Raw genomic sequence first — 24326 nt, forward strand, 5'->3', positions numbered from 1 at the left:
TGTAAATTAGACTATACTTCAATAAAAATAGTTTAAAACTTTTCTAAATACTGGTATTATTGAAGTCTTATCATTTTTGAAAAATAAATTCAATTAATGTGTTTAACTGTGTGAAAAGCTAATATTAAAACGAATGTACCCCATAATTAAAGACAACACTCTGATTCCAAATGAAGAGTTAGGATTTCGTGAGAACCATTCTACAATTCACAAACTCGCCGATACAATTTCTTGCTAACTGGAAAAAAAACCATACACTACTGCACTGTTCCTAAATGTCACAAGCTTTCAATAAGGTATGGCACCTTGGACTTATTTGAATTAAAAACTATGCTTCCTTGATCATACTATCTATTCTTCAAATCTTGTCTTAATGAAAGATTTTTTGCTGTTTAGATCTGACCAAGAACTATAGTATCGTCCCCAACACTATAATTTATATACCTCTGATCAATCCACACACCCCAACACCATAAAATAGTACAATACACAAACTCGGACCCTAAACTTGTATTCACATCTATCCAAAATCATCTTAACTTACTATGTCTTCCGTACTCTTGGTATCTATAAATCTAAATCAATCTACACAAACTTCACCCTCAAACAATGACCACCATCATCTGTCTTGTGAAATAATAAGCACATCCCAAACTCTGATTCTGTTACTGTAAAATATTTAGGCGTTCTTTTTGACAAAAGACAATTACTAAACATATTCATACTATAAAAATTTCACTAAACCGCAGACTCACTTCTTCGCCCCATCCTCGGTAAAACTTCAAAAAAAAACTTATCCTTTACAATCTACCTACTTCTCAAACTCTTATGAACTTACGGTATCCAAATTTGGTACTCATCAAAAAATCCAAATATTCCAATCAAAAACTACACTCAGATCAATCACTAACACTCCACCATCCATCCCCAACTTTACTCTACATATAGGCCTACAAATGCCTATGATAAACCAAGTTGCCAAAAAAATTATACACGATTTCATAAACGCCTCCATAACCAGTTACCACCCGAACCCTCTTATTTCAAACCCAGTGGCGGCTATCCTTAAAAATATAGATATAGCGAAACATAAGAAGTAACCACCTACCCTCAATAATATTCAACCATATAACACCCCATATGGCATATACTGAATAGCTTATTGAACATGTTAAAAAAAATAGTTATTATTATACTTTATACTACTAAAATATTCCAAAGTATTATTCTGTATTATTTGCATACAAAAATTACATAGACAACCCACCCCACCCATCTCTAATTAAAGGTGTAGCAGTCGCTACACCTCTACTATAGAACTATAGAATAGCCGCCAAACCTATCTTTAGTCACACTTCCTAGAAATCCAACAAGAAGATAACCGCCAAGGCTCTCAGGATTTCTTAAATTAAATTTATATAATTCTTGCTTTTATATCAATATAATTAACTCATTGCCAAGGTGCTGTCGCTGGACGACTCATCCTTCTTTCGAGTCTACACATCTGTCAAATTCATATATATATTATTATCTCTTTATCCTATTGTACCTACTATGGACAGATTTTTGAATTTTTTTAATAAAAATTAAATTCAAATAATGGACATGTTATATTTAGTGTTTTCAGACAAAGAAAGTTACCTATATCGCTAATAATTATTAACTAACCAAAATAAATTATAAAATTCTGAATTGAATTCAATACAATATATTTAGTATATCATAATGCCTTATACTTTAATACAAAATTATAAATATTCAGTGATCCCGGAGAAAGGCACCTCAATATTCTGTTACCATTACAGCCTTATTTCATGATAAACTAAATAGTAAATATTCATATTATTCTTTTACCTCGATTATTGTTTTATTTGTCTTTGATTGGTTGTTATGCGTGACGTTACACCCAACGCCGTCAGTGATTGGTTGTTACGCTCGGAGTATTACAACGTCGACCAGTACCGATCGTTGTTGTTATACGTAGGCCGTAACATCACGGCCAGCGCTGTTTGTGATTGGTCCTAGTGCATATTCACCACTATTCACTTTGACAGAATCGCACCGTTTACGTCCAAAATTGTTTTTCATGTGCAATGATTTATCTCAGAATTCAAATTCCGTACATCGTTTACAGTGATTTACTTGAGTACATTCGACATCTACTGCTGTACAGAAATGTGATGGTTATACGGTGAAGCGTCGATTGTCCGCACTGGATCGATGAGGTGCGGATAATAAAACAATGAATAAAAATATGAATACAATGAACATGAATTTAAATGTTTTATATAATTAAAAATAAAACTAATGTACTGTATGTATAACGTGTAAGTATAATGTATGATAAAAATATCAAATTTATAAATATATATGTATATATCTAGAGTTAAAAGTACGTGATTTATATATAATTAGTTTAAATTTAAAGTTCAAAAATATAAAATAAATGTACATACATTTTTTTTTAAAAGTCCGTAGTGCGGATAATCGACATTCCACTATACCTCCTTTTGTCGTTTTTCAATAATAGATACATAGGTAGGTACCTATTACCTATTTGCATTTCAAAAATATTAAAACTGTCCCACCCAATTTTTTCCCCATAAAATATACTATAATTGATGTTGCAGTTGTTGCACAATGAGATATTTAAGTCATTATTAATAAACAATTATTATAAGTTATAATGACATTTTTAATGAGCACATTTTTGAAAATGAAAATACTAAATAATAATAATATTTACAACTTTTATCATCTATTTTAATAACGGATAACAGTATCACCAACACAAAATATAGTCTATACTAAAGATACTCACGAATTAAGATGATAAAAACAATTAAAACAAATAATAATATAATTATAAACGTGTGAACAATAAGTACCCAGGGCCGGATTTAGGACTAGGCTACCTAGGCTATAGCCTAGGGGCGCCATGACTTGGGGGGCGCTAAGCCGTGGATGGTGAAATTTTTTTTTTTGTAGATACTATAATATAAATACTATCTGCAAATTTAATTTACAATTTAGTTGAACTTAATTTTTAAGTTTACTTTAAATTTCATTTAAATATTAGTAATGAATAATGTTAATTATTATAAATTAATTCGATGTTGTAAATATATAATATTATGTTACGAGCAATGTGGAATACCGGGCAATGTATACACTGCCCGGTCAACGTGGTCCTGCCCGGTTAATGTAAATCACGATTTTTTTTTTAACCAACTAATATTATTTTTTATTATTATTATAAATTATAATTATTACCTATTTATAGTATTGATTTTTTTTTAAAACAATGATCATTAATTTTATTGTATCATATAATATTACAAATATTTTGACGGTATAACAAAACAAATTAACAAGTATGTACATCATTTTATTTTTATAAACGACACTATATTATACTTCATTACTTTGTACTTTGTCATGTTTTAAAAATGGAATCCAAATTTTACGAACATTTGAACAAAGTTATCGAAACGATATGAAAAATATTAACAGTACTTGTATTAGTAAATCTAAATATTATGAAATAATTAATTATTTAAAACAACTGAAGCTAGAAAAGAAAACCAATTAAAAATTAATGAAAAATATGACGTAATGACAGAATTAGGAGAAGAAAAATTAATTATGCCAGTAGGTAACTGTAGAAGGTAATTGTGTAAAATTATATGCTTATAATGAAGAGTTATTTAAAATTTTACATGAAATACATTTATCTATTGGCACGGTGTTGAAAATCGTATGGAATATGAAATAAATATAAAATTTAAAAATATAACTAGATAAATAATAATGTCATCATATTTAAATTTTTGCGAGTCATTATGTGAGAGAAAAGTAAATACATTGAAAAAGGGATTGGTGGTTAAACCAATTATTTCTTTGGAACTATAGTGTCGTTTTCAGTACAAAAACTCGACTGGTTAGTCGAAAATATCAATTATTGTTCATTTGTATTCTTTACTGAAAATTTTTAATTTAATCATTATACATTTTTGTATAATCATAAAATTGGTAAATTAATAAGGAGGGGGACTCTCAACTCTTATTGAATAAATGATGTTCCAAGGAATAGGGGCGTTTGTTTTTTATTAGCCTAGGGACGCCTTTTAAGTAAATCCGGCCCTGTAAGTACCTACATCGAGTTTTACTCAACCATTATATTATAGATCAACTATAACTGACTGACACTTTTTTTACGGACCCTTATCCGTATCCGCGGAGTAAAGATTTTAATACAAGACACAATCGAGATATTTAATTTTAATAACCATTGAAAATACAATACGAGAAAGTGCACGGACGGTGATGGTGGTATGTCGGCCGAGCACATTCTCCGCGGTCATCTGCGGGCGCAACAGCTTCGTGGTCGTCGTACGGTCGCAGTCGCCGTGGTCCGCTTGATCCTCTGGCGGTTGTCCGCAGGGCCGGATTTGACGGGGGGTTTAGGGGCACTTGCCCTGGGCAACAGATGTTTGGGGGCATCCGAATATTGAAATAATAAAAAAAAAAAATATTAACTTTAAAAATTAAATATTGATTTATTAATAATGTAACAGTGTGAAGGTTAAATTTCAAAATTTTAATAAATAAAATATAATGAGATTAATATACTTATTTTAACTCTTCAAATTATGAAGGCTTAATAAAATTATTATAATATTGAGATCTTTAAATTAATTTTTAAATTTGTGATACATGAACAGTGGTATATCAAACTAGAAATAAATACATTTTAGGTGAATAGACATAATGTGTAAATTTGCAAATTTTTAATTTTTTTTCCTTAACTACTTAGATATTGGGTATTTTTAATTTTTTTTCTGTCAGGGGCATCAAAAAAAGATTTGCCCCGGGCGTCCGGGAGTCTAAATTCGGCCCTGGTTGTCCTGACGCGCACAGACGACGGCGACGCAGTGGCTATAGTGGTACCGACGTGGGCGACGATTCCGCCCCGACGGTACCGACGACGACGGCGGTGTTGATGACGATTCGGTTCGCGGGGTGAGTTTATACAAAAGAGTCAGGAACGCGAACGTCAGCGGCACTGGACCGCCGGAAACTTATGGTTTCAAGGTTCGGCGGCGCATGTGACTCCGACGGCGGCCACCGGACGCGGACCCGGCCGACGAGATCCTGCAGGAGGAAATCTGAGGAGAGTATCAGAACTGCGGCGCGCGTTATGGTGTAGTCCGTACTCCGTTGGTTAGGTCGCTAATCTGCCGCTCGTCGCCAGAATCGTCATTCATCACCTCTATAATATGTCATAGCGCACTAGTAACCATCGCTCCTGTGCAGCCTGAGCATCGTCTTCCGCAATGGTTGACATTCGACACATCACGCGCGCGAGCAAACAATCCTGCGACACTCGTCGTTTGCCCGCAGGACCGGTTGCGAGAATGTGCGGAGACGACTTGCAGTGGCCTTTAACTCGCGATATTTTGCACCGAATACGCAATTTTCGTATCCCCTCCCCCCAATCCTCGTTTTTTGTGTCGTCCTCTCGACCGATGTGTTTTTTTTATTGTTTTGTTGTTGTTTTTCTTAAAGCTTTATGCTTTAGCGACTTTTTACTAACTAATATTATACTTAGGTATATTTTGTTTTTTGTATAATAAGCCACTTTTGGTAACTTTTTTCACCACTCACTTTGTATTATTCTACACCTTATTAATTGTTTTTTTCTTAAAGCCACTTGAAAATTTTTTTTTTCTTTTTATACTAAATTTTGTGCCACTTTAAGCCATCTGATTTTTTTAATTTATACTATAATTATTTTGAAATGTAAAATGTATTTATCTACGTGAGTCAGTAAGTCACATTTTTCTATTCGTTAAAAATGTTTATAAAATGTCTGTTGATATAAAAAATTAATGTTTCTTCTTTTTCATATTGTCAAATGTCAAGGATTGAAGGATATAATATTATTATGTCACACATAATAAGTCTTAAATTAGAATACTTTCCAATTTTCATTCATCCTACTATATACCGAGAATGACAAAATATAAGGGTACTTTTAATGATTATAATAATTTTAAAATCAAACATATACGCTATATGTATCTTCTCAAGTCTTCCGAAAAAAACTCGAAATAATGAGCTACAGTGGTACATATTGTATTTATATATAGGTATCTACCCGCGCACGGTGGCGACGGTCGCTTGTCAGTTTTTCGAACAGACACCATAATTCGCGCGGACACCCGCGATTGGACTCCTACCAAAAGGCCGCCACCGCCGCCCCCTAAATAATATCGTCTGCTCGACGCGCGCACGCACGCGCGTCCGTCGTAGAGGCGGTCTCATTTTTATATATTTTTACGTGTGGATATACCGCACTGAATATCCTGCGTCTCGGATCGTCACAGTATGTCTTCGCGTACCGCCGCCTCCGCCGCGATAACTGCACTTGAGCACGTCATATTAAATGTAATAATACCATAAAATATATTTCTATTGATTATTGTCGATATTATTATAACTAGTATAACAAAAATAAATAAATATCGGTCCGTTTCGTTAGCTATATGTTTATATAATAATAATAATAAAACGTATTAATAACGCACCTCAACTGTCACGATAATTTTTGTATGCGTTTCGAAAGTGGTTTCGTCCTGCACATGCTCGGCGAACAGGGCGCCGCCGTTGGCGGGTACGGTAGGCCCGAGGACGAGTACGCGTCCGAAAACACTAAGAGGTTCACGGTGGACTCGCTCTTGCAAGTCCGGAGGCCGGCTATCGCGGCGACCGACGACAATAAGCGGCCGGCATCCATCTGCATGACACCCTGCTACGAAGTTGGTAAGTATACAATATATATGTTATATGTATAACCTAATATGCACATAGATAACCGCGGGGCAAGAAAGAGGGATTATAATATTATGTACATTTTTATATGTATAGTTCCTTATGATTTTTATATAATTAATAAAAAATACATTGTAGTTCTATGACTTATCAATTATCATATAATGACTTTTGAATTAGCCAAGTATATATTTTACAAGTATCGCGTAGAATAAGGGAAATTGGGTGACTATAATAGTCAACAGAAAAAGGTTATACCTAATATTTAATTAAAAATGTATTTTTTTATTAAAATCTGATCAGGAAGGTTAATGCACTGCATATTTCAAGGTGCTGCAGAGTAAATGGTCCCTATGCCCACCCCTGTGTCTACTTACATATTTATATTTAATTTATAGGTTTATCACACGCACGTTAAATCCTTAAAACCGACCTAACTTGTTACACCGATATTAATAGTATATATTTTTCTGTTGATAAAACAGTCTATATTTTGAACAATTAATTCTGCACATTTTTTTCAAATAATCGAACTTATAAATTATGAATATTGCGATGAAACATTTACTTTTTGAAAAATTATAACTAATTTATATTGCTACATTTCTTTTAAAATTAGATGACACATTTAAATTCTCGTATAAGTGGAATATATAAAAAAAAAATAAATATATAAATATACATAAATATATTATATATACATTAAAACGTTAAGCTGGTTAAGCTATACATAAATAATGGATTTTATTTTTTAATTTTAATACGCGTAAACATTTAAATATTTTTTTTAGAATATTGAAGACAAGTCATTTTATAATTTTTATTATACGTTTTTTGGTAGCGGCATTTTCGAAGGAGATGACTAGCTATAACCCTTCCAAGAGTCCAATCAATCTCTTTCCAAATTGCGAATATGGCATATATATGTACCCATAGATTTCCTTTAAACTAATTAGTTCGTTATTTTATTAGTTTTATTTCTGTTTGCGCATCTTAAAACTTGTACTTGTTTTTAAACAACAATATTTTGTTATTCATCTTACTGTGTATTTTGTATCGAATATTTAGCTAATTTACAATAGCACCATTTAACGTTTATCATTCTAAATTACAATCGATATAACATTCTTAACTATGAAAATATGACATGTTATACAATTTATAATATAATAGTATGTAGGCAGTAGGCACTACTGTCGGTCATCATGCCTAGATGGTTGAATGTATTTGGTCTATAATATTATGTTATACGTCTTGTACTTCAAACGGTATAAGATAATAAATCTGCATGCGTTCGCCAAAACCAATATTGTTATTGGTGTCAATACGAAAATACTAGAGGGAATAAATTAGCCTAATTCATATTAGAATATTTAGAATATGAATTTACTTATTATCAAACGTTAAAGTAAAAAATAAAAATACAAGTATTATCTTTGTTTTCATGTTGATTTTTTCAATATTATTCAATTTTTAAGTAAGTAAAGTGAGTTATAACTTATAACTGTTACAAGTATATATTGCGATTTAAAAATACTTACATAAAAGTTGAAAAATTGTAAAAATCTGACGTAAAAATAAAAATAATATTATTTTTTAGTTTGATGATAAGTCGATTTATTTTAATATCTATATATACGCTATACCTTACAACACAAAATTGGATCTGCTAAACAGCCAAACGTAAATTTGCTACATTGCATATTAGTAAAAATTAAGAAAGTATGAGATGTCCTTTTAATTCTATAACGTCCTCATCCTTAATATTTGTCTATGGTATCAATGTTACATCAACAAATAGTTGTTAATTTAAAAAATTGTTTTATAACCACTACATCGTTATTGAAATTGCTGTATGTCAAACGAAAAAATAATGCGGGCCATATGTAGTAGGTATATAATATACTACGGCAACAAAAGATATTATAACTATTCTGTTATTGTAAATGCATCTAATCAATCAGAAATAAAACACTATTATGAATCTAACTAATATACTACGTCGAATATTTTATTCTGGTTGATTATAATTTCAAATGCCTATCTACCCCTACCGTAAAACATAATAAATATACTCATACTTGTATAATATAAATATTTTATAACTATCTAGCTGTGACGTGCCGAAGAAGGTTTTTTGAAACAATACTTAAAGTCTAAACTTGGTTGGTATTGGTATATGTGGTAGGTATGATAAATGTTAAAAATACAAAAAATATATAATAATAGAAACAATATTGTTATTTTTTTACTTTCATAAAATTATTTATATGGCATAAAAATCCATATTTTTGGTAGGTATAGTGGTTAAGTAAGTTTTAAAAAGTAAAAAAACTGTTGTCCAGCACGCCACTGTTATATATAGGTTAACACCTTTACGGGCTTAACGGGTAATTGGTAATATATATTAGACAAAAATCGTTTTTAAAAATCTTCTTCCAGTATAATGTAATTTTAATGTTATTGTAAATTATAATAAGAATAAACCTAATAATAATTTTTAATTAAACATACGAAAATTGAAAATAAATTTCCAAAGTCCATTAAATTTAAATAATAATATATTTACATTAACCACATTTAATAAGTAATAACATTCGCACTGGAGTTGACGAAGAGAATGATGTTACATACACTAGGTTACCTTCCATCAAGTTACAAATTGTTTATATAGAAAAAAGTTTAAGTGCAGATCATATATAAAGTGTTGTAAGGTGTCAGAAACTTTGTAGGGCTTTATTACAACTCGATTTATGTAATACATATATAGTGGTATACAAAAATAATTAACGTCTTAGTGTCTGACAGTGTAATTAACTATTTACCTAATATATTCTATATTTATTAATTTTAAAAATAATTGAATTTAGTTAATTTTTAACTATCTATAATATATTAAAAAATGTAATATTGATTATAATAAAACTTATTAGATTAGTAGTCGGTTAACTACATTCGTCAACAATTATTTCTGTATATATAAGAAAAAGATGTTAAACAAAGTACAAAATATAATAATAATATAATTTATCAATGTATTAACAAAAAATGCTGTTAAAAATTACAATTGTAAACGATTTGATAGGCTTTTAATAATTGTAAGATGATTTTATTTTTATATTTATAGTAAAAATAACTCGACAAATTAGAAGCAAAAAAAAATGTCGTCTTGCCGCGTATTTTTACAAAACACTATTATTATATATAAGCTTAAGAATCGATTCTGATCATTATAATATAAACCTCTTATTAGGTATTAAGGCACGTATTTTTGGAGGGAATGTTTACAAAATAGATTGCTTTAGGTATATAAAATAAAACTACGAACAGTGTTCGATTGCCGCACTATATTAATTAGACAATCCACACAGGTTGGCATTATTATTTTTCTACATGCATATTATAATATTATAATATATTCGCAATATTGTTCTATGATACTTATTTTCTACCGCATAGTTCGGTGGTTTTATAAAATTAAATTATAAAATAGTAGTAATATAAAATATTTATAATAAATGAGATGTTATAATATGTTTATTATATATTATAGGTACAAATAATGATTTTAATATCAAAATCGATATAAGTATGTATAGAAATTTAAATTCTCGTATTATTGTTTTGGTGAGAGTTTTTTAATGAGATCTGGTGATGAATCGCACACAATATGGTCAACGATTATTTAGCATTCACAGACGTCTATGGATTTAAATTTAGCCGCTGTTGTAGAGACTAACGTCTGACTGCACGGCCGTAAGTTCTGCAGCCGCCGTACTACTGTATAATATATTATATATTATACTACGCGTTACACGATGTATTAACGTGTCACATCTAATGCATAATAATAAAATATATAAATTTTATTATAATATTCGTCTTGTTATTTTGTCATACAGTATAGCCAGCATTTTAGGACAACGCGGTGGCGATGGAGGAACTGCTCATGATTATTTTTTTCTCTAGCGAATCAGAACATTTCGCAGAGCTTACGACGATTAGTACATTTATATTATTTCATTACCAACTCATTTTAACAAGTGTTTTTCTACAATGGTTATTGATACAGCCATCATGCTATCATCTTTGTACGACCATTACATACGTAAATGACGGACAGTATTGGTAAATTGTAGTTTTTCGCGGACATACACTATACGGACAAACATATAGGTTCTTGTATAATTTATAAAAACTCATATTACTATTATACTACTATATGAATAGAGCGACTAAACTGAGTAGAAAGATTCACTATTTGCAGCGATTATATACATAAATATAATTTATACTGATTTTAAAGGGTTATTGATTAGCAAGCCAGCAAAGCTCTTTCGTCACTGCCTGTTACTATATATATATATGTATATTACATAATAGGTATCTAGTGTGTCTGCAAAAATGCATTTTATCGTACGTCCGGGTCGTGGTTTTTTTTTCTTGCTCGTCCACATTTTCGACGTCTCCGTGCCCGTGACTTAAAGGTCAGGAATCCATGTATACTTGCCCCGACGATTGATCGAACGGTTTTTAATTGTTCAATGCTTGCCAAATGTATGTACGAGCGGTCGCTAGCTATCTTCTCTTCAATAATAATCCGCCACGTTCGACTCCTTTTTTTCATTGGAATCCGAAATACTTTAACTACATATATTAAACTGATTATACTGATATACTACATGGTAAATAACTACTTTAATACGCAAACCCGTCGTTTACCCACGTAAATGTCCAATTAATTTATGTACGATACGATGTACTATTATATTAATTATTATTACATAATATAATAGTATTATAATTTGATTGTTATTGGAATCTATTTTATTTATTATTGTTATTGTCGTTGCAATTTTGTCAAATGAGACACAAGCTGCAGTGCTTATCGTTATTACAAATTTACAATATTCATATTGCATACAAAAAAAAGTGTTTTATTTTAATGCATTATATATAAACATATGATAACTATATATTATTTGATTTATTTGATTGTTTTTAATACTCATATGAAAATGATGTTGTTATTACATATTACATAAATAAAACATTCTTGTTCGTGTTATTGGAATTGAATATTCTTTATTTTCTTTCAAAAATAGATAAATAAAATAAATATGGGTAATTATAAAGACTGCGCTAGTAAGAAAAACAAACAACCGAATAAGGAACTTAACTTACGTCGAACATTTTTTAAAAAGTATTTAAACAAGCGGTTCATCACGGTGGCACATGAAAATGCATAATAATTTAAAAACGCCATGCACACGCCATGCCCGGGATGTTGTTAAAATGCGTCTGATTTATGTTTTCGTTAATGTTATTTATTAGGCCGGTTAACTAATATATGGTTAATAGACCAAAACACTAACGTCGTCATTTGTGTCATTGGACATGTTCCATTGCATTAGTCTTCTGTAAATTTAAACCTCTCAGCTATGTGTTCATCTCGAGTGTAAATAATATATACAATATACATACATACATTATTAAATTAATTTTTACCCTATTAATTAAAAAAAAACGTAATTGATATTAAGAAGAATATTGCGGTCGAGAACGGGATGTGGGTGGGTGACTAATTATATAAGCATTTTATTATGTACTTAAATTATTAATGTAAACAATTAAATAATATATGATTAATTTGTATTATAGCTTGTGAAATAAAAAACGTGTAAATTAAGTAAGTATATGCTAATTCAAACAGATGTTTTGAATTGCATTTAAAAAACATTACTAATGAATTGCTGAAATATATTTTGTCTCAGAAAAATCAACAAATATTTTATGCATCTTAATTAAGATTCTTCATTTTTAATTTTGGATATTTGACAAAATTAATTAAGTCGTATATTTCATTAGTTTATTTTATATAACCTAATAAATTACATTAGTTTTTATAAAATTGAAAATATTGAAACTTTTCAAAGTTAAACTTTTACAATATGTATGTCGTATATCTATTATCTTTATCTATTCCATATTATATAATTTATAAAGCATTTAAGAATCTATATCATAGATTCTTGTAAGATGTTTAAATTTTTTGTAACTATAAATATATTATATTTTTAAATATAATTATTCTGTTTACAATAGGTTATGATGATATATAGATAATATACATGAAGTATTAACGAAACATTATTATATAACTCCTTATATAACCAAAATATTATAACATTTATAACCATATTTATGTCCATAACGGCAGAGCACTTTAATTTCACGGTAAGCTTAATTTATATGCACTGATGAAAATATTTAAGACAATTAAGGCTTATTTTACTTCATTGTATTTGTGATGTAAATATCAAAAAGTTTAAAATTAATTTAATATAATACTCATTACATAATATAACAGTAATATATTATATACTTACATGTTATATTATAAATAAATACAGGAAAATAATATTATTTCATTAAACTAATAATTACATTCATATTTAAATATGTGTGTATGTTGAATCAGTATTGAAATTAAATTATGTACTATGTAGTATGCCTTAATTAGAAAAAACACATGTATATTAATTATTCTTAAAGGGGTTCCTACCTATTTGGCTATTTATTAAAAAATACATCGTTTGTAGATGTGGTTATTTATTATTATTATATATTTTATTGATAATATTCGTTGACATTTGTCATAAACTCATAATATTCATGAATACAATTATTAGTATTAGTAGAAAGAGTAAATATAATACAATATAGTAAGTGAATAAAGCATTATAATTTATAACTTTCTTATTAGAAACGAATTCTACAGAGACGGATGGTCAACGGAAAAGCAAACCAAGAAGAAATCGTACTACATTTTCTAGTTGTCAGTTGCGAGCATTAGAAAAAGTTTTTGAAAGGACACATTATCCAGACGCGTTTGTTAGAGAAGAACTAGCAAGAAGAGTTTGTCTGTCTGAGGCCAGAGTTCAAGTAAGCATATACAAATATAACCATCATAGCCAATATAGATATATAAACCAGGTACTTACATAACTGAATAAGTAGAATAGGTACCTACCTAAAACGTATTAATAATTTATTTATAAATATATTTTAAATTTACTTACTTAGCCCAAGTGGCCAGGTCTGTATTACTATAGTACAATTAATGGGCATTTATCAATTACGCCGAAAATCGGAGGCAAAGAAAAAAAAGTTATGGGATAGGAAAAAGGGTATACATCAACTGCACCGATCGATATTTCAATGCTATAAATTGTGTATGTCAATTGCGCCGATCGATATTTGAATGTAATAAATGGTGTATTTATCGATCAATTACGCCGATTGATTCTTAAATATATATAAACGTCTTTAATACTATTTCTAATATAACTACAAATCGGTTTTTACGTGTTTTAATCTAATATATCTATGTCGTGTATCTATATCATAGATAAATTTGAATTATATTATTTTATTACTTGAAGATAAAACAAATTACAAAATGTGGACAAATACCGTGTTAGGTTAAAGGTAAAATCATAGTATATTGTGCAGTACAATTCCACGCTTTGTTCGTATAGTCGTTCGTTTATTTGTCGTGGCTCGAGCTTAAATTTATAATGGAAATACTATTAATTGAACGTGGTAAAGAACTAATTATTTACCAAAATTATAAATTTTCTTATATAAGGAACATACCAAAAAAGGGCATAAATGGCGGTGCGCACACAAAAGTTGCAACTCTAAGCTTTACGTAGATGAGGGTAAAACTACAATTTTATTTGAAGAAAATATTAAATATGAGCATCATCCTCCTAATAACCTGGAACGTCAAATTATATTAAATCAGGTAAAAAGAAAAGCAATGGACAATTTAACAGAAAAATTTAATTTTTTTAGACTGAGATTAAGATTCAAAACACTTCATCAGAAAGATAAATTTGTATGTAATATATGTAAATTATTTTTATTTAAATTTACTTTTTAATATAACTTTTTTAATACCAGCGCAATAGATGTATTCTTTTTAATATACCCTTTTTATGTCGGCGCAATAGATGTATACTATACAGGTAGTGTTCCAAATTCGGTGCAATTGACGAAACCCTCAATTTATTATTTATTAATTTATTATATTCAAGTTTGAATAAACAGCCTTCAGTAGAGTAAAATTAATTAATTTATAAATTTAAACTTTAAAGTAATAGTAACTATAGATATTTTGATAGATTAAAGATGTTTAAAACATTTCAGTTTTTTTTATTATTTTTAAGCAAAATATCAAGTCACAGATATTTTCCTCATTAATCGATGTTTATTGTTTAAAATACTTTAAATAGGTGTGCCTATATTATTATTTATTATAGTATTAAATACTATCAATAGACTATTTGTACATTGTACCCAACTGTCGTAACTACTCGTATTTGAAATAATAAAATTTAACACTATAATTAATAATACTCACAACTCATATTATACAACAAAATAAATAAATATTATTTAAAATTTAAAACTCAACATTTTTTCAGAAGGGGTTATACCTTATGCTAGTAATAATTAGAAGTTACATGTAAGTACCACCTATGCTAATCCTAAAGGAGAGGGACATTTTATATAAATACATTTTCATTGAGGATCGAATAAGATAGTTCGGGGAATGGTTGTTAATCCCCCTGTGTACGCCACTGGTTACATAATATACAAAATCATAATATATTCAAATAAAAAAATACATATATATTACCTATATACGAATTTAAATTTAATATTAAATATAATAATTATTTTTATAATTTTGTAAAGAAATACCAAAATTACAATAAGTTCTTTTCTTCGCGATAATTTGCATTTTAATCTGAAAAATTAATATGATCATATATAATCAACGATATGGTTTTTAATAATATAATAATTTATAATCGACAAGCATCAAGCGCCTATTCTATTCGCGGACGCACACTCGGGCCAGGGGAGCACTTGTTGCCGGCGCACATCCGTCGCACTTTTAATCCGGCGCGTTTAGCTAATTGACAGAGACGCGATCACCTCGCGCAGTGGCATGTATGTATATAATATTCGGTAGCGACAGACTAGCACGTGGCCGATGTGGCGTGTGGGTTTCGTGTACATACGTACCTACGCACACAACTCAAGAATCTCTCACACAACTCAAGTCTCTCTCACACACACACGTGTTGACATGTGTCCCTAATTTGGACGGTCGCGGCGCCGCCCGTTCAACAAGTATCTCATATGTATTTGTATGTGTGTGTGTGTATGTGTGTAAATATATGATCTATGTATACCTACGCACGGTAAATCAAAGGAAGTTCGGTCTGCAGAGAGGAGGCTGTCAAGTCCGCCCGGCGGAATTCGCGGACCAGTGATTTCGTGACGCGCGGGCAGAGGGCTCGAGTCCAAGAGACGACTAGCGCCCGGCAACACACTGAATATATAATACACACAGAGGAACGCCGCTGCGGCAGCTATATACAATTATGTTATATTATTATAAAGCATATGTATAATATGACTGTGGATTGTTCGCCGTGCGCTTGCACGTGTGCGGGGCTCGAGTCCGAATCAATTAACATACAAATGAGAGACGTATACACGACGTACCTATACGTATATTATCTGTGTGCACTGTGCAATCTGTTCAAGCATATATGACGTGCGTACCGTGTCATAGTGTGTACTATTATTACTATTATTGTGCGTGTGGAAAAAATTAACCTCCGTGCAGTGCTTATTACATATTTATTATTTATAAACATTATTTTTTAGTTTATACAATATACCTACGTTCTTATTCTCGCAGAATAATATATACGCACAAGAGTACAAGACTGTATTATATAATATACGTATTGAATTATGGGTGGTGGTACTTGACAAATATACTGGGGTGTATCTACACAAATTAAAAATTTTAAAAAGAGGGAAAAAAAGTTTAAAAAAATTGATAAAACAAATTTTCAACGGAAATAGAGGTATGTACTTACATACTATATATACCTATTACCTACTCATGAAACATTAATTTTTCTTACAGTCCTCCACACCCTTGTTATTTTCTGGTATTTTTAGGAGCAAAAGTATTGTTTTAACCACTTAAATAATATCAAGTTGGGCAATTATCTCCTCTTCTCAAATTGAGCATAATATGTATATGAGATGAGTATATGAAATAGTTACAAAAAGTGACAGATTAAAGATCAAATCTGATGTGGAGTAATATATATATATATGTATATATTTGGTATTTGGTATCTACGGAGAAAAACAAAAATCCCATATTTTTTTATATTTTATAATTGGTTATAACTTAAAAGTCATAACTCATAAGATTTGAAGTTTAGAACTTTATGTACGCATGGTGAGACCTACTGTTTTTTCAAAATGTATCATTATGTGTTTTTAGCGATATTAGATATTAGTGATATTACGTATGATTTAATGATTACCTATTGCCAGTGGCGTAATTGTGGGGGGGGGCAAGTGGGGGCACTTGCCCCCCTGACAATTTTTTGAAAGCTAAAGGTATATATTTTAACCGGTGAGGGAGGGGTCTCCGGGTTTTGATAATAATAAATATATAACATTCATTATACATTGCCCCCTTAGATTTTTTCCCAGTTACGCCACTGCCTATTGCCTATTGGTTATATAAATATTCAACAGATGATATGCATAGATCAAACATTCAAACCGTTATCTTAAATTAGCAAATATTAGCAATAATTAATAATGTACAGAGGCATAAACATGCCGTATGCGCAGACTTAAATTTCAAGGGGTATCAACAATATTTTTGAGCGCTTTTCTTAATATTTTTCTTGTATTTATTATCTATTTCTAAAATAGTTTAAATTTGTATTTATAATTTATACTTTTTATACGCATAATACCTATTTAGTTATTATATATTATATTAATAAGATTTTCAACATAAATTTAAGATATTTTATAGAATCTACCATATATTTTAGAAAAAATTACATTTTATTTTAGTAACATCAGTTTTAATACAAATCTCTTGCTCTGGGATTTCAATTTTAGGGCCCTGCCCCAATTACAAAATGATAGGGGTGCCCTATGTGCACGTCTATGTACAGAGGACATATAATGCTGACATGTCAGGTATATAGATACATATAAACATAACATTTAAACATTGCGCGTCTGATTAGGTTTGGTTTCAAAATCGACGGGCGAAATTCAGACGGAACGAGAGAAGTAGTCTGTCGAGGAATAACCCCGCACTATCCACTGCGCCCGATTGCAGATCCCCGAATGTGGAACAACCCCTTTTACCAAGGTCCAATACGAACGCCGTTCACTCGGAACCACCGTTTACAGCTGGTGAGTATAATACCTATCAAAAATATACATAAAAAATAATATAAACAAATAAATATATACAGTATACTGTATTACTGTATAGTATGTATGTACCGTAAAAACAAAAAAAATATAATATTTATAAATTAGAATTTAGGGATTAAACGATTAATTTATTGTATAATTAAAAATAAATAGGTAATGATGATATCAACATATATAATATATATAATATATACTTACTTATATATGTTAATAAAAAAAACATTGATTTTGTTTTAATTATTTTATAAAAATAAAAAAAACCAACTAACTATATCTAACTTATTTTATTTATAATATTTACTTATTTTGTATGTTATTTTAAATCATTGACCTATTGTTTAATCTTATCCGTGTCCTAAATCAAGTTCCATATCTGTGCCGATTAAATAATAAACAGGCATTAAGTTTCGATGACGACCATGTACGATATACGAAACGCGAACATGCTTAAATTTTAATTATAATTATTAAACATTATACATCATTACCTAAACAAAATGTGTCTGTACACTGTACAGGCTCCAGTTTTGGCGGACTCCTAGACTACTCAGCATGGAAATCGAATGGCTTGTCACAGTGCGGAATGTTCCAACACTCCTCAAGTTACCCGGCTTTCTTACCTACAGCAGTTTCCGCCACAGGTAACTTTATTATCGAGTTTTTTGATTTGAGTCTATGTATATAATTAATATAAAATGTATCTTATTATTTTTGAATTTTATCAATTTAGATTACCAAAATTATTTATTACAATTTTTTATCGTAAATTCGTAAATATAATATAATATGCTTATTTTATACTATATTCTATATACCTATATATATATAGAGAGAGAGAGAGAGAAAGAGAGGTATACTGACTTCAATGTTCAAATAAATGATGAATACTGTATTTGTATTTATTAGATATAAAATACTCATAGAAATAATAAATTTATTTAATAATCTATATTAAAATATTATAGTAATATAAGTTAATAAAATACAATAATAATTTTAAATTATTTAAGTAATTATTATTTGACTACCTAGTACCTATTAATATTGCGATAGGTTGATTTAATTTTTGACGAAGATATTGCATTTATTATATTATAAGTATTTATTTATTTATTATAATTATATATATTTTTAATTTATACCATATTATATTATTGTTATTAACTTTTATCTTAGTCCGCGATAATAAACTATTGCAAATACCGTGAAACAGTGCGATGAGACTGTGAATAGGTTCATCCAATTAATACTTAATACTTAATAGGTAACATTTTAAAATGAAATGAATCTACTATTTTTAAAATATCATTGCATATAGCCTATAGGTAATAGTTAATTAAATTCTTAATATATGTAAAAGTTTGAAACTCCCACAAATAATGCTTTTGAATTATAACAAAATAATTAACATCGTTATTCGTCTTTAAAATATTTAATTACGTCAAAATGTACCTATATATACAAAATAATACTGATTATATTTTCTTTTAGATTTTTTAGTTCCAGTATAAACTAAATAAAATATATTAAATATATTTTTCAAATCTTAACGAAAAAAATTGATGACTATAATTTTTTCTACTACGAAATACGGTTTTTATTAAAAAAAACTAAAGAAAAAATTCCTCATGTTTATAAATAAGCTAAAAAAGAAGTAACACTTTTCCAAATTTATACCATGTGACATGTATAATATAAATATAAAATTAAAATATAGTTTGGCGAAATATTCAAATATCAACGAATATTCGTTTTTAATAACAATAACCGTTTGATGACAAATAGTTATACGGGTGAATATCCAATGTCGTAAAAGTGTTCATTTCAGTCATAAAAAATTAATGTGACTTTCCGTTAAATGTATACAAGTTATTGAGAAATCTTAACTATATTTTTAAAGTTTAGATATAAAGACAATTTTTTTTTAAACGTTTAACTACAAAATCCAATTTTCTAACCAAAACTATTCTTTAAGTTAAAAATCGAAGCATTTTATCGATTTTATCAACTACTTATCATATACACATGTACAAATAAAATACATCATTATAAAATCAATACATACATCGCTCCGCTCAGAATTCGAAACATTTTTCTATACTTACGTTTTATATTATTCGACAGGAAGTCATGCCCACGGTAATCCTTCGATGTCGATGTCAGTTTCAAACTGTCTGGTGCCAAACCACCATCACCACCACCACCACCATGCCGGTTACATGGTTTCCACTAATCTGACGAATATGAGAATTCGTCCTCAAGAATATTATATGGACACTCCTCACATATAGCAGACGTAGACCTCGAAATATCACATGTTTCAGCTTGTCGACATGTATAATTATTTTTATTATTATTGTATTAAAATATACTTTATTTTGTTCGCTTTTACTTCTATTTTTGCAGATTATTGTGTACATACCACATCTATTGTTACCTTAGGACATTTTTGACAAAAATGCAATTATTATAGGCATTTACTAAAAATAAACTTAAAATAAAATCGACTTAATTGTAAATCTTTTAACAAACTTTAAGGATGAAAAAAACAACATTGTGTAAAATGAAATGTACAATTTTATTGAAGAATAATTACAAATACAGCAATAACATAAAATTATGTAACTTTTATAAATTCAATTGATTAATTATTAATTTAAAATTATTGGTAAAAGTATACAAATTAAAATTGTTTGTTACTTAAAGACTATGATGACTAATAATATATTTTATAGGAATAAAATACTATAAATATATTATTTTCATAATAGTATCTAATATTATATGTGTATTGTATGTATACTATAAAGGTACTTGTTTGTTACTTAATATATACAAAAATAAGACTAGGATAGCTATTTCACAAATAAATGTAGACATTTGGTATTTAAACGTAACAATTCAAAAAATTAAGGTTAACAATGATTTATTTTTATTTTATTAAAAATTGATCTAATTCAAAAGATTAAAATTTTTTAGTAATTAATACACGTTTTCAGTCATTAAATAAATATAATAATAATAATAATAATAAATTAATAAATTATTAACATTAGCATAAAAAATTATTTCAGTAATACAATGCATAATATAATATTATTTCTGTAAGAAACGTAGAACTAACACTTTCTTAAGATTACAAAAAATCTACCATTACAATAAGTCACGTAATATAAGTATAAAAATTATACATTTCTTATCAGCTTCAGTACAAACGTATTTTGCAAAATAATAAAAATAAATACATTTTTGGAATTTGGTATGAATCATAATATTGCTCCCTAACCATTAGTAGAAATTAGGAACCATTTATATTTGTTTAGGTAAATAGTAAATGTCTAGTTTATTATCTTAATCAAAGACCAAAACCCTAATATCATATAAATAATCAATATTAAAGATCCAAAAATTGTCAAACAAATAGAAATTGCTAATCGAACACTTAAATGTTCAACGTGTTCTTTCAGCATTGTATTCACTAACACCCTTGATATTTTTTCTCCATCAAAATAAAAACATGGTATTACATTTATAACGGCTAAACCTCCTGCAAACATTATTAAGTATTTACAGAACTTTTCAATAGATTCGGGTACACTATTTGATAGATAATCAGTCTTAGGTACATATTGAGTAACAGATATGTATTGTAACTCTATAGGCTGTCCAAGAAATAAAACTTCATTTTTCTTTTGACGTTTAATAACCACAAGTTTATGATTTTTGCGAATTGCAGGGTAATAACAATGGGCTGATGAACACTGGTTATCAGCATCACAGGGTGATGTTGATCTTTCTATAACTTTTCTAACATTTAAGCATGAATGATTTGGTAATTCTTGAGGATTGGACAGCGATTCAATATATTCAAAACACAAATTGGTCTTTGAGTTTGGATCACAGCAGTTTATTATATATTCATCGACATAATGCACTAAAATAATTATTAAATATTGAGTAACATAAACTATTTTGAAAATCATAACTTTATATTTACCTGGTTTTGTTTCGTCATGATGTTGAACAAATTCTGGTGATAGACAAAATCCAGAATCTACACTAGTTTTTGTGTGATTTAAGCAATTTATCCAAGACACAAAATCATGCACATCACAATTTCCTAATTTTGTAATAACATCACCAGTTACTAGTCCTCCTTGCCCATTAACACCCGATCTCTAAGAGAAAAAATACAAGTAAAATATTATTAATTCATTTCCACATTACTACATAATAATATAATAATATATTACTTTAAAATTCTGTTTTTTTATTACTAGACCTACTATTTATTATTTGTGTCAACAAACTCTATATTCAAAAGGCATAGTCCATTAATTGTTAAAATAAACAAATAATAACAATCTTAAAATATTTTAAATTGTACCAATATGTCATAAGGCGCTGTAGAATCTTTGTTTTTCATATAACATTATATTACATAGTAAGAGTATCACACTATCATACAAAACCAAGGTCTTAAATTGAAAAATAGAATATTTTTAGTTTTCCCAATTTATATTTTGTTAACATATAATAGGTACATGAAAAAATCTTAATATTCAAAATATGTCAGTGTTAAATTTCTTTATTGCAAGAGTCTTTAGTACACAGTATTTTTATTTAAAACAAAAATTAAAATATTTATTTGATTGATAATCACCTGATTTATTTTTGTGGTCATGACACCATGCCCAACTGTGAAAAATGGAAACAACATATATGGTAAGAGCAATAAAACAAGATATGCCATTAGAGCTTGAACTATGTTATGCCATACACCGGCCGACATTACTCGTAGCTGTTTACTGCTTGGCAAGGAGGTAATATCATCCAAATGGACATAAGCCACAGGTAAAATCAAAATGAACATTAAACCAACACCTTCAACATGCATGTCTTCTCTGTACACAATAAATACTTGAATTTAATAAGTTTTTATAAGACTTATACTTGCACAAGTATAAGTAATAACTACTAATATAAAAGAATCAAATACCTGATTGCTGCTAATGCATGCCCTAGTTCGTGGAAAACTGTAGAAAACATAAGAGCAAATATATAATAGCTTAAGTCTGACATAGGTAAATTTATCCCAGGTACCTGAAAAAAGATTTAACTAAAAAAAAAGTTTTTTTACAACAGTGGAATTTGAATAGATATTTTACTTACTATTGGTTCAAGAAATGTATCTTGCTGGTTGCTCGATGGCTCACTAGTAGGCTCCGTGAATATTTTTTTACACAATTGGGCAGAAGATACAATAACCAGACATATAGATGGTATAATTAGACAAATGGTAATCCAAGACCCAAAAGTGAACCAATTGGTTTGGAATTTTGGTTGCCAAAACGACATTTTTAAGATTAGACGATTCAAAGAAGTTGTATACCATCGTAATTGAAAAGGCCCAACACTTAATCCTGTCTTTTGCATTAACATTAAATATGGATAATGTGAACAGGACTAAAATAAAACACATAAAAAATTATTAAGTGATAAAAATATATATGCTAAGGCATTTTTTCATAACAAGTCATCAAACTAATTATTAATCTCTTGCCTCAATATTTATCACCAAGGGTTCAGACCAGTTTATTGATAGCAATGATCAATAATCCAGAGGCACTCATCATATTATGTGGCCAGCAAAATTATAGCTTTACATATTACATTATTACTTAAGTACCTTTAATGTGAAGTCGAAAAACAGAAGAACAACGTAGAACACCACAATGATTGCTAGTAGCACGAAAAAGTCCATGGTTATTGTCCAGCGAAAAAACGTCTAAAATAATGTTAATTGATATTATTTTAGTGGAGGAAATGTCAATAACACAACGGAAAGTGTAGTATGTGCCGTCGGTCCATCGTTTTGACGAAGTACGTCGTCCGAAAGGCGAAAACTCTTACAAACGACTCGTAGGCCAAGGATCGTCTATAGTAATTAATCCCAAAAATCGAATAATAATAACTAATATATATATTAAATCGTCGCAAGGAGTTACTTTAGTTGTTTGGTTCAGTAAACATTTTTATCGGTACTCGGCACTTTGGCAGTGGCCACTGGCCGTGTCGCTCGCGCGCGCGCTCTCACTGTTATCAACGCCCATTATCAGCTCGACCAGTATTTAGTTGGT

At 29.2% G+C, this 24326-nt stretch overlaps 2 protein-coding genes across 3 annotated transcripts; one reads left to right on the plus strand and one right to left on the minus strand.

The window, feature by feature from the left end:
- Window positions 1–1839: 1839 nt before the first annotated feature.
- Window positions 1840–20577, plus strand: LOC132920487 (paired mesoderm homeobox protein 2-like). 2 transcript variants are annotated; one of them, XM_060982915.1, is made up of 6 exons: window positions 1840–2327; window positions 6629–6825; window positions 13601–13779; window positions 17991–18162; window positions 18705–18827; window positions 20311–20577. In XM_060982915.1, the coding sequence occupies exons 1-6, from the start codon at window positions 2308–2310 to the stop codon at window positions 20475–20477; spliced, it is 858 nt and encodes a 285-aa protein (XP_060838898.1). In that variant the 5' UTR covers window positions 1840–2307; the 3' UTR covers window positions 20478–20577. The 2 variants fall into 2 exon arrangements, with proteins under 2 accessions (XP_060838898.1, XP_060838907.1); XM_060982924.1 differs by lacking the exon at window positions 1840–2327 and having other exon boundaries at window positions 5970–6825.
- A 589-nt stretch (window positions 20578–21166) lies between these two features.
- LOC132918491 (membrane-bound transcription factor site-2 protease) lies at window positions 21167–24244 on the minus strand. The gene is made up of 6 exons (XM_060979736.1): window positions 23876–24244; window positions 23359–23652; window positions 23186–23289; window positions 22850–23090; window positions 22184–22364; window positions 21167–22120 (listed from the first exon to the last, which is right to left on the minus strand). The coding sequence occupies exons 1-6, from the start codon at window positions 23948–23950 to the stop codon at window positions 21525–21527; spliced, it is 1491 nt and encodes a 496-aa protein (XP_060835719.1). The 5' UTR covers window positions 23951–24244; the 3' UTR covers window positions 21167–21524.
- Between the last annotated feature and the right edge of the window lie 82 nt (window positions 24245–24326).

The sequence above is a fragment of the Rhopalosiphum padi genome, chromosome 1 (genome assembly GCF_020882245.1).
Source record: "Rhopalosiphum padi isolate XX-2018 chromosome 1, ASM2088224v1, whole genome shotgun sequence".
Taxonomy (NCBI): domain Eukaryota; kingdom Metazoa; phylum Arthropoda; class Insecta; order Hemiptera; family Aphididae; genus Rhopalosiphum; species Rhopalosiphum padi.

What these genes read in the sequence shown, in the direction of transcription:
- LOC132920487 (XM_060982915.1), top strand. Translation starts at nt 2,308, where the DNA reads ATGTACTGTATGTATAACGT. An exon ending in TGTCTGAGGCCAGAGTTCAA is followed by an intron (nt 13,780 to 17,990) that starts GTAAGCATATAC and finishes GCGTCTGATTAG; the next exon opens with GTTTGGTTTCAAAATCGACG. An exon ending in GGAACCACCGTTTACAGCTG is followed by an intron (nt 18,163 to 18,704) that starts GTGAGTATAATA and finishes TACACTGTACAG; the next exon opens with GCTCCAGTTTTGGCGGACTC.
- LOC132918491 (XM_060979736.1), bottom strand. Translation starts at nt 23,950, where the DNA reads ATGGACTTTTTCGTGCTACTAGCAATCATTGTGGTGTTCTACGTTGTT. An exon ending in TGACCACAAAAATAAATCAG is followed by an intron (nt 22,365 to 22,849) that starts GTGATTATCAAT and finishes TTTTTCTCTTAG; the next exon opens with AGATCGGGTGTTAATGGGCA. An exon ending in TCATGACGAAACAAAACCAG is followed by an intron (nt 22,121 to 22,183) that starts GTAAATATAAAG and finishes TAATTATTTTAG; the next exon opens with TGCATTATGTCGATGAATAT.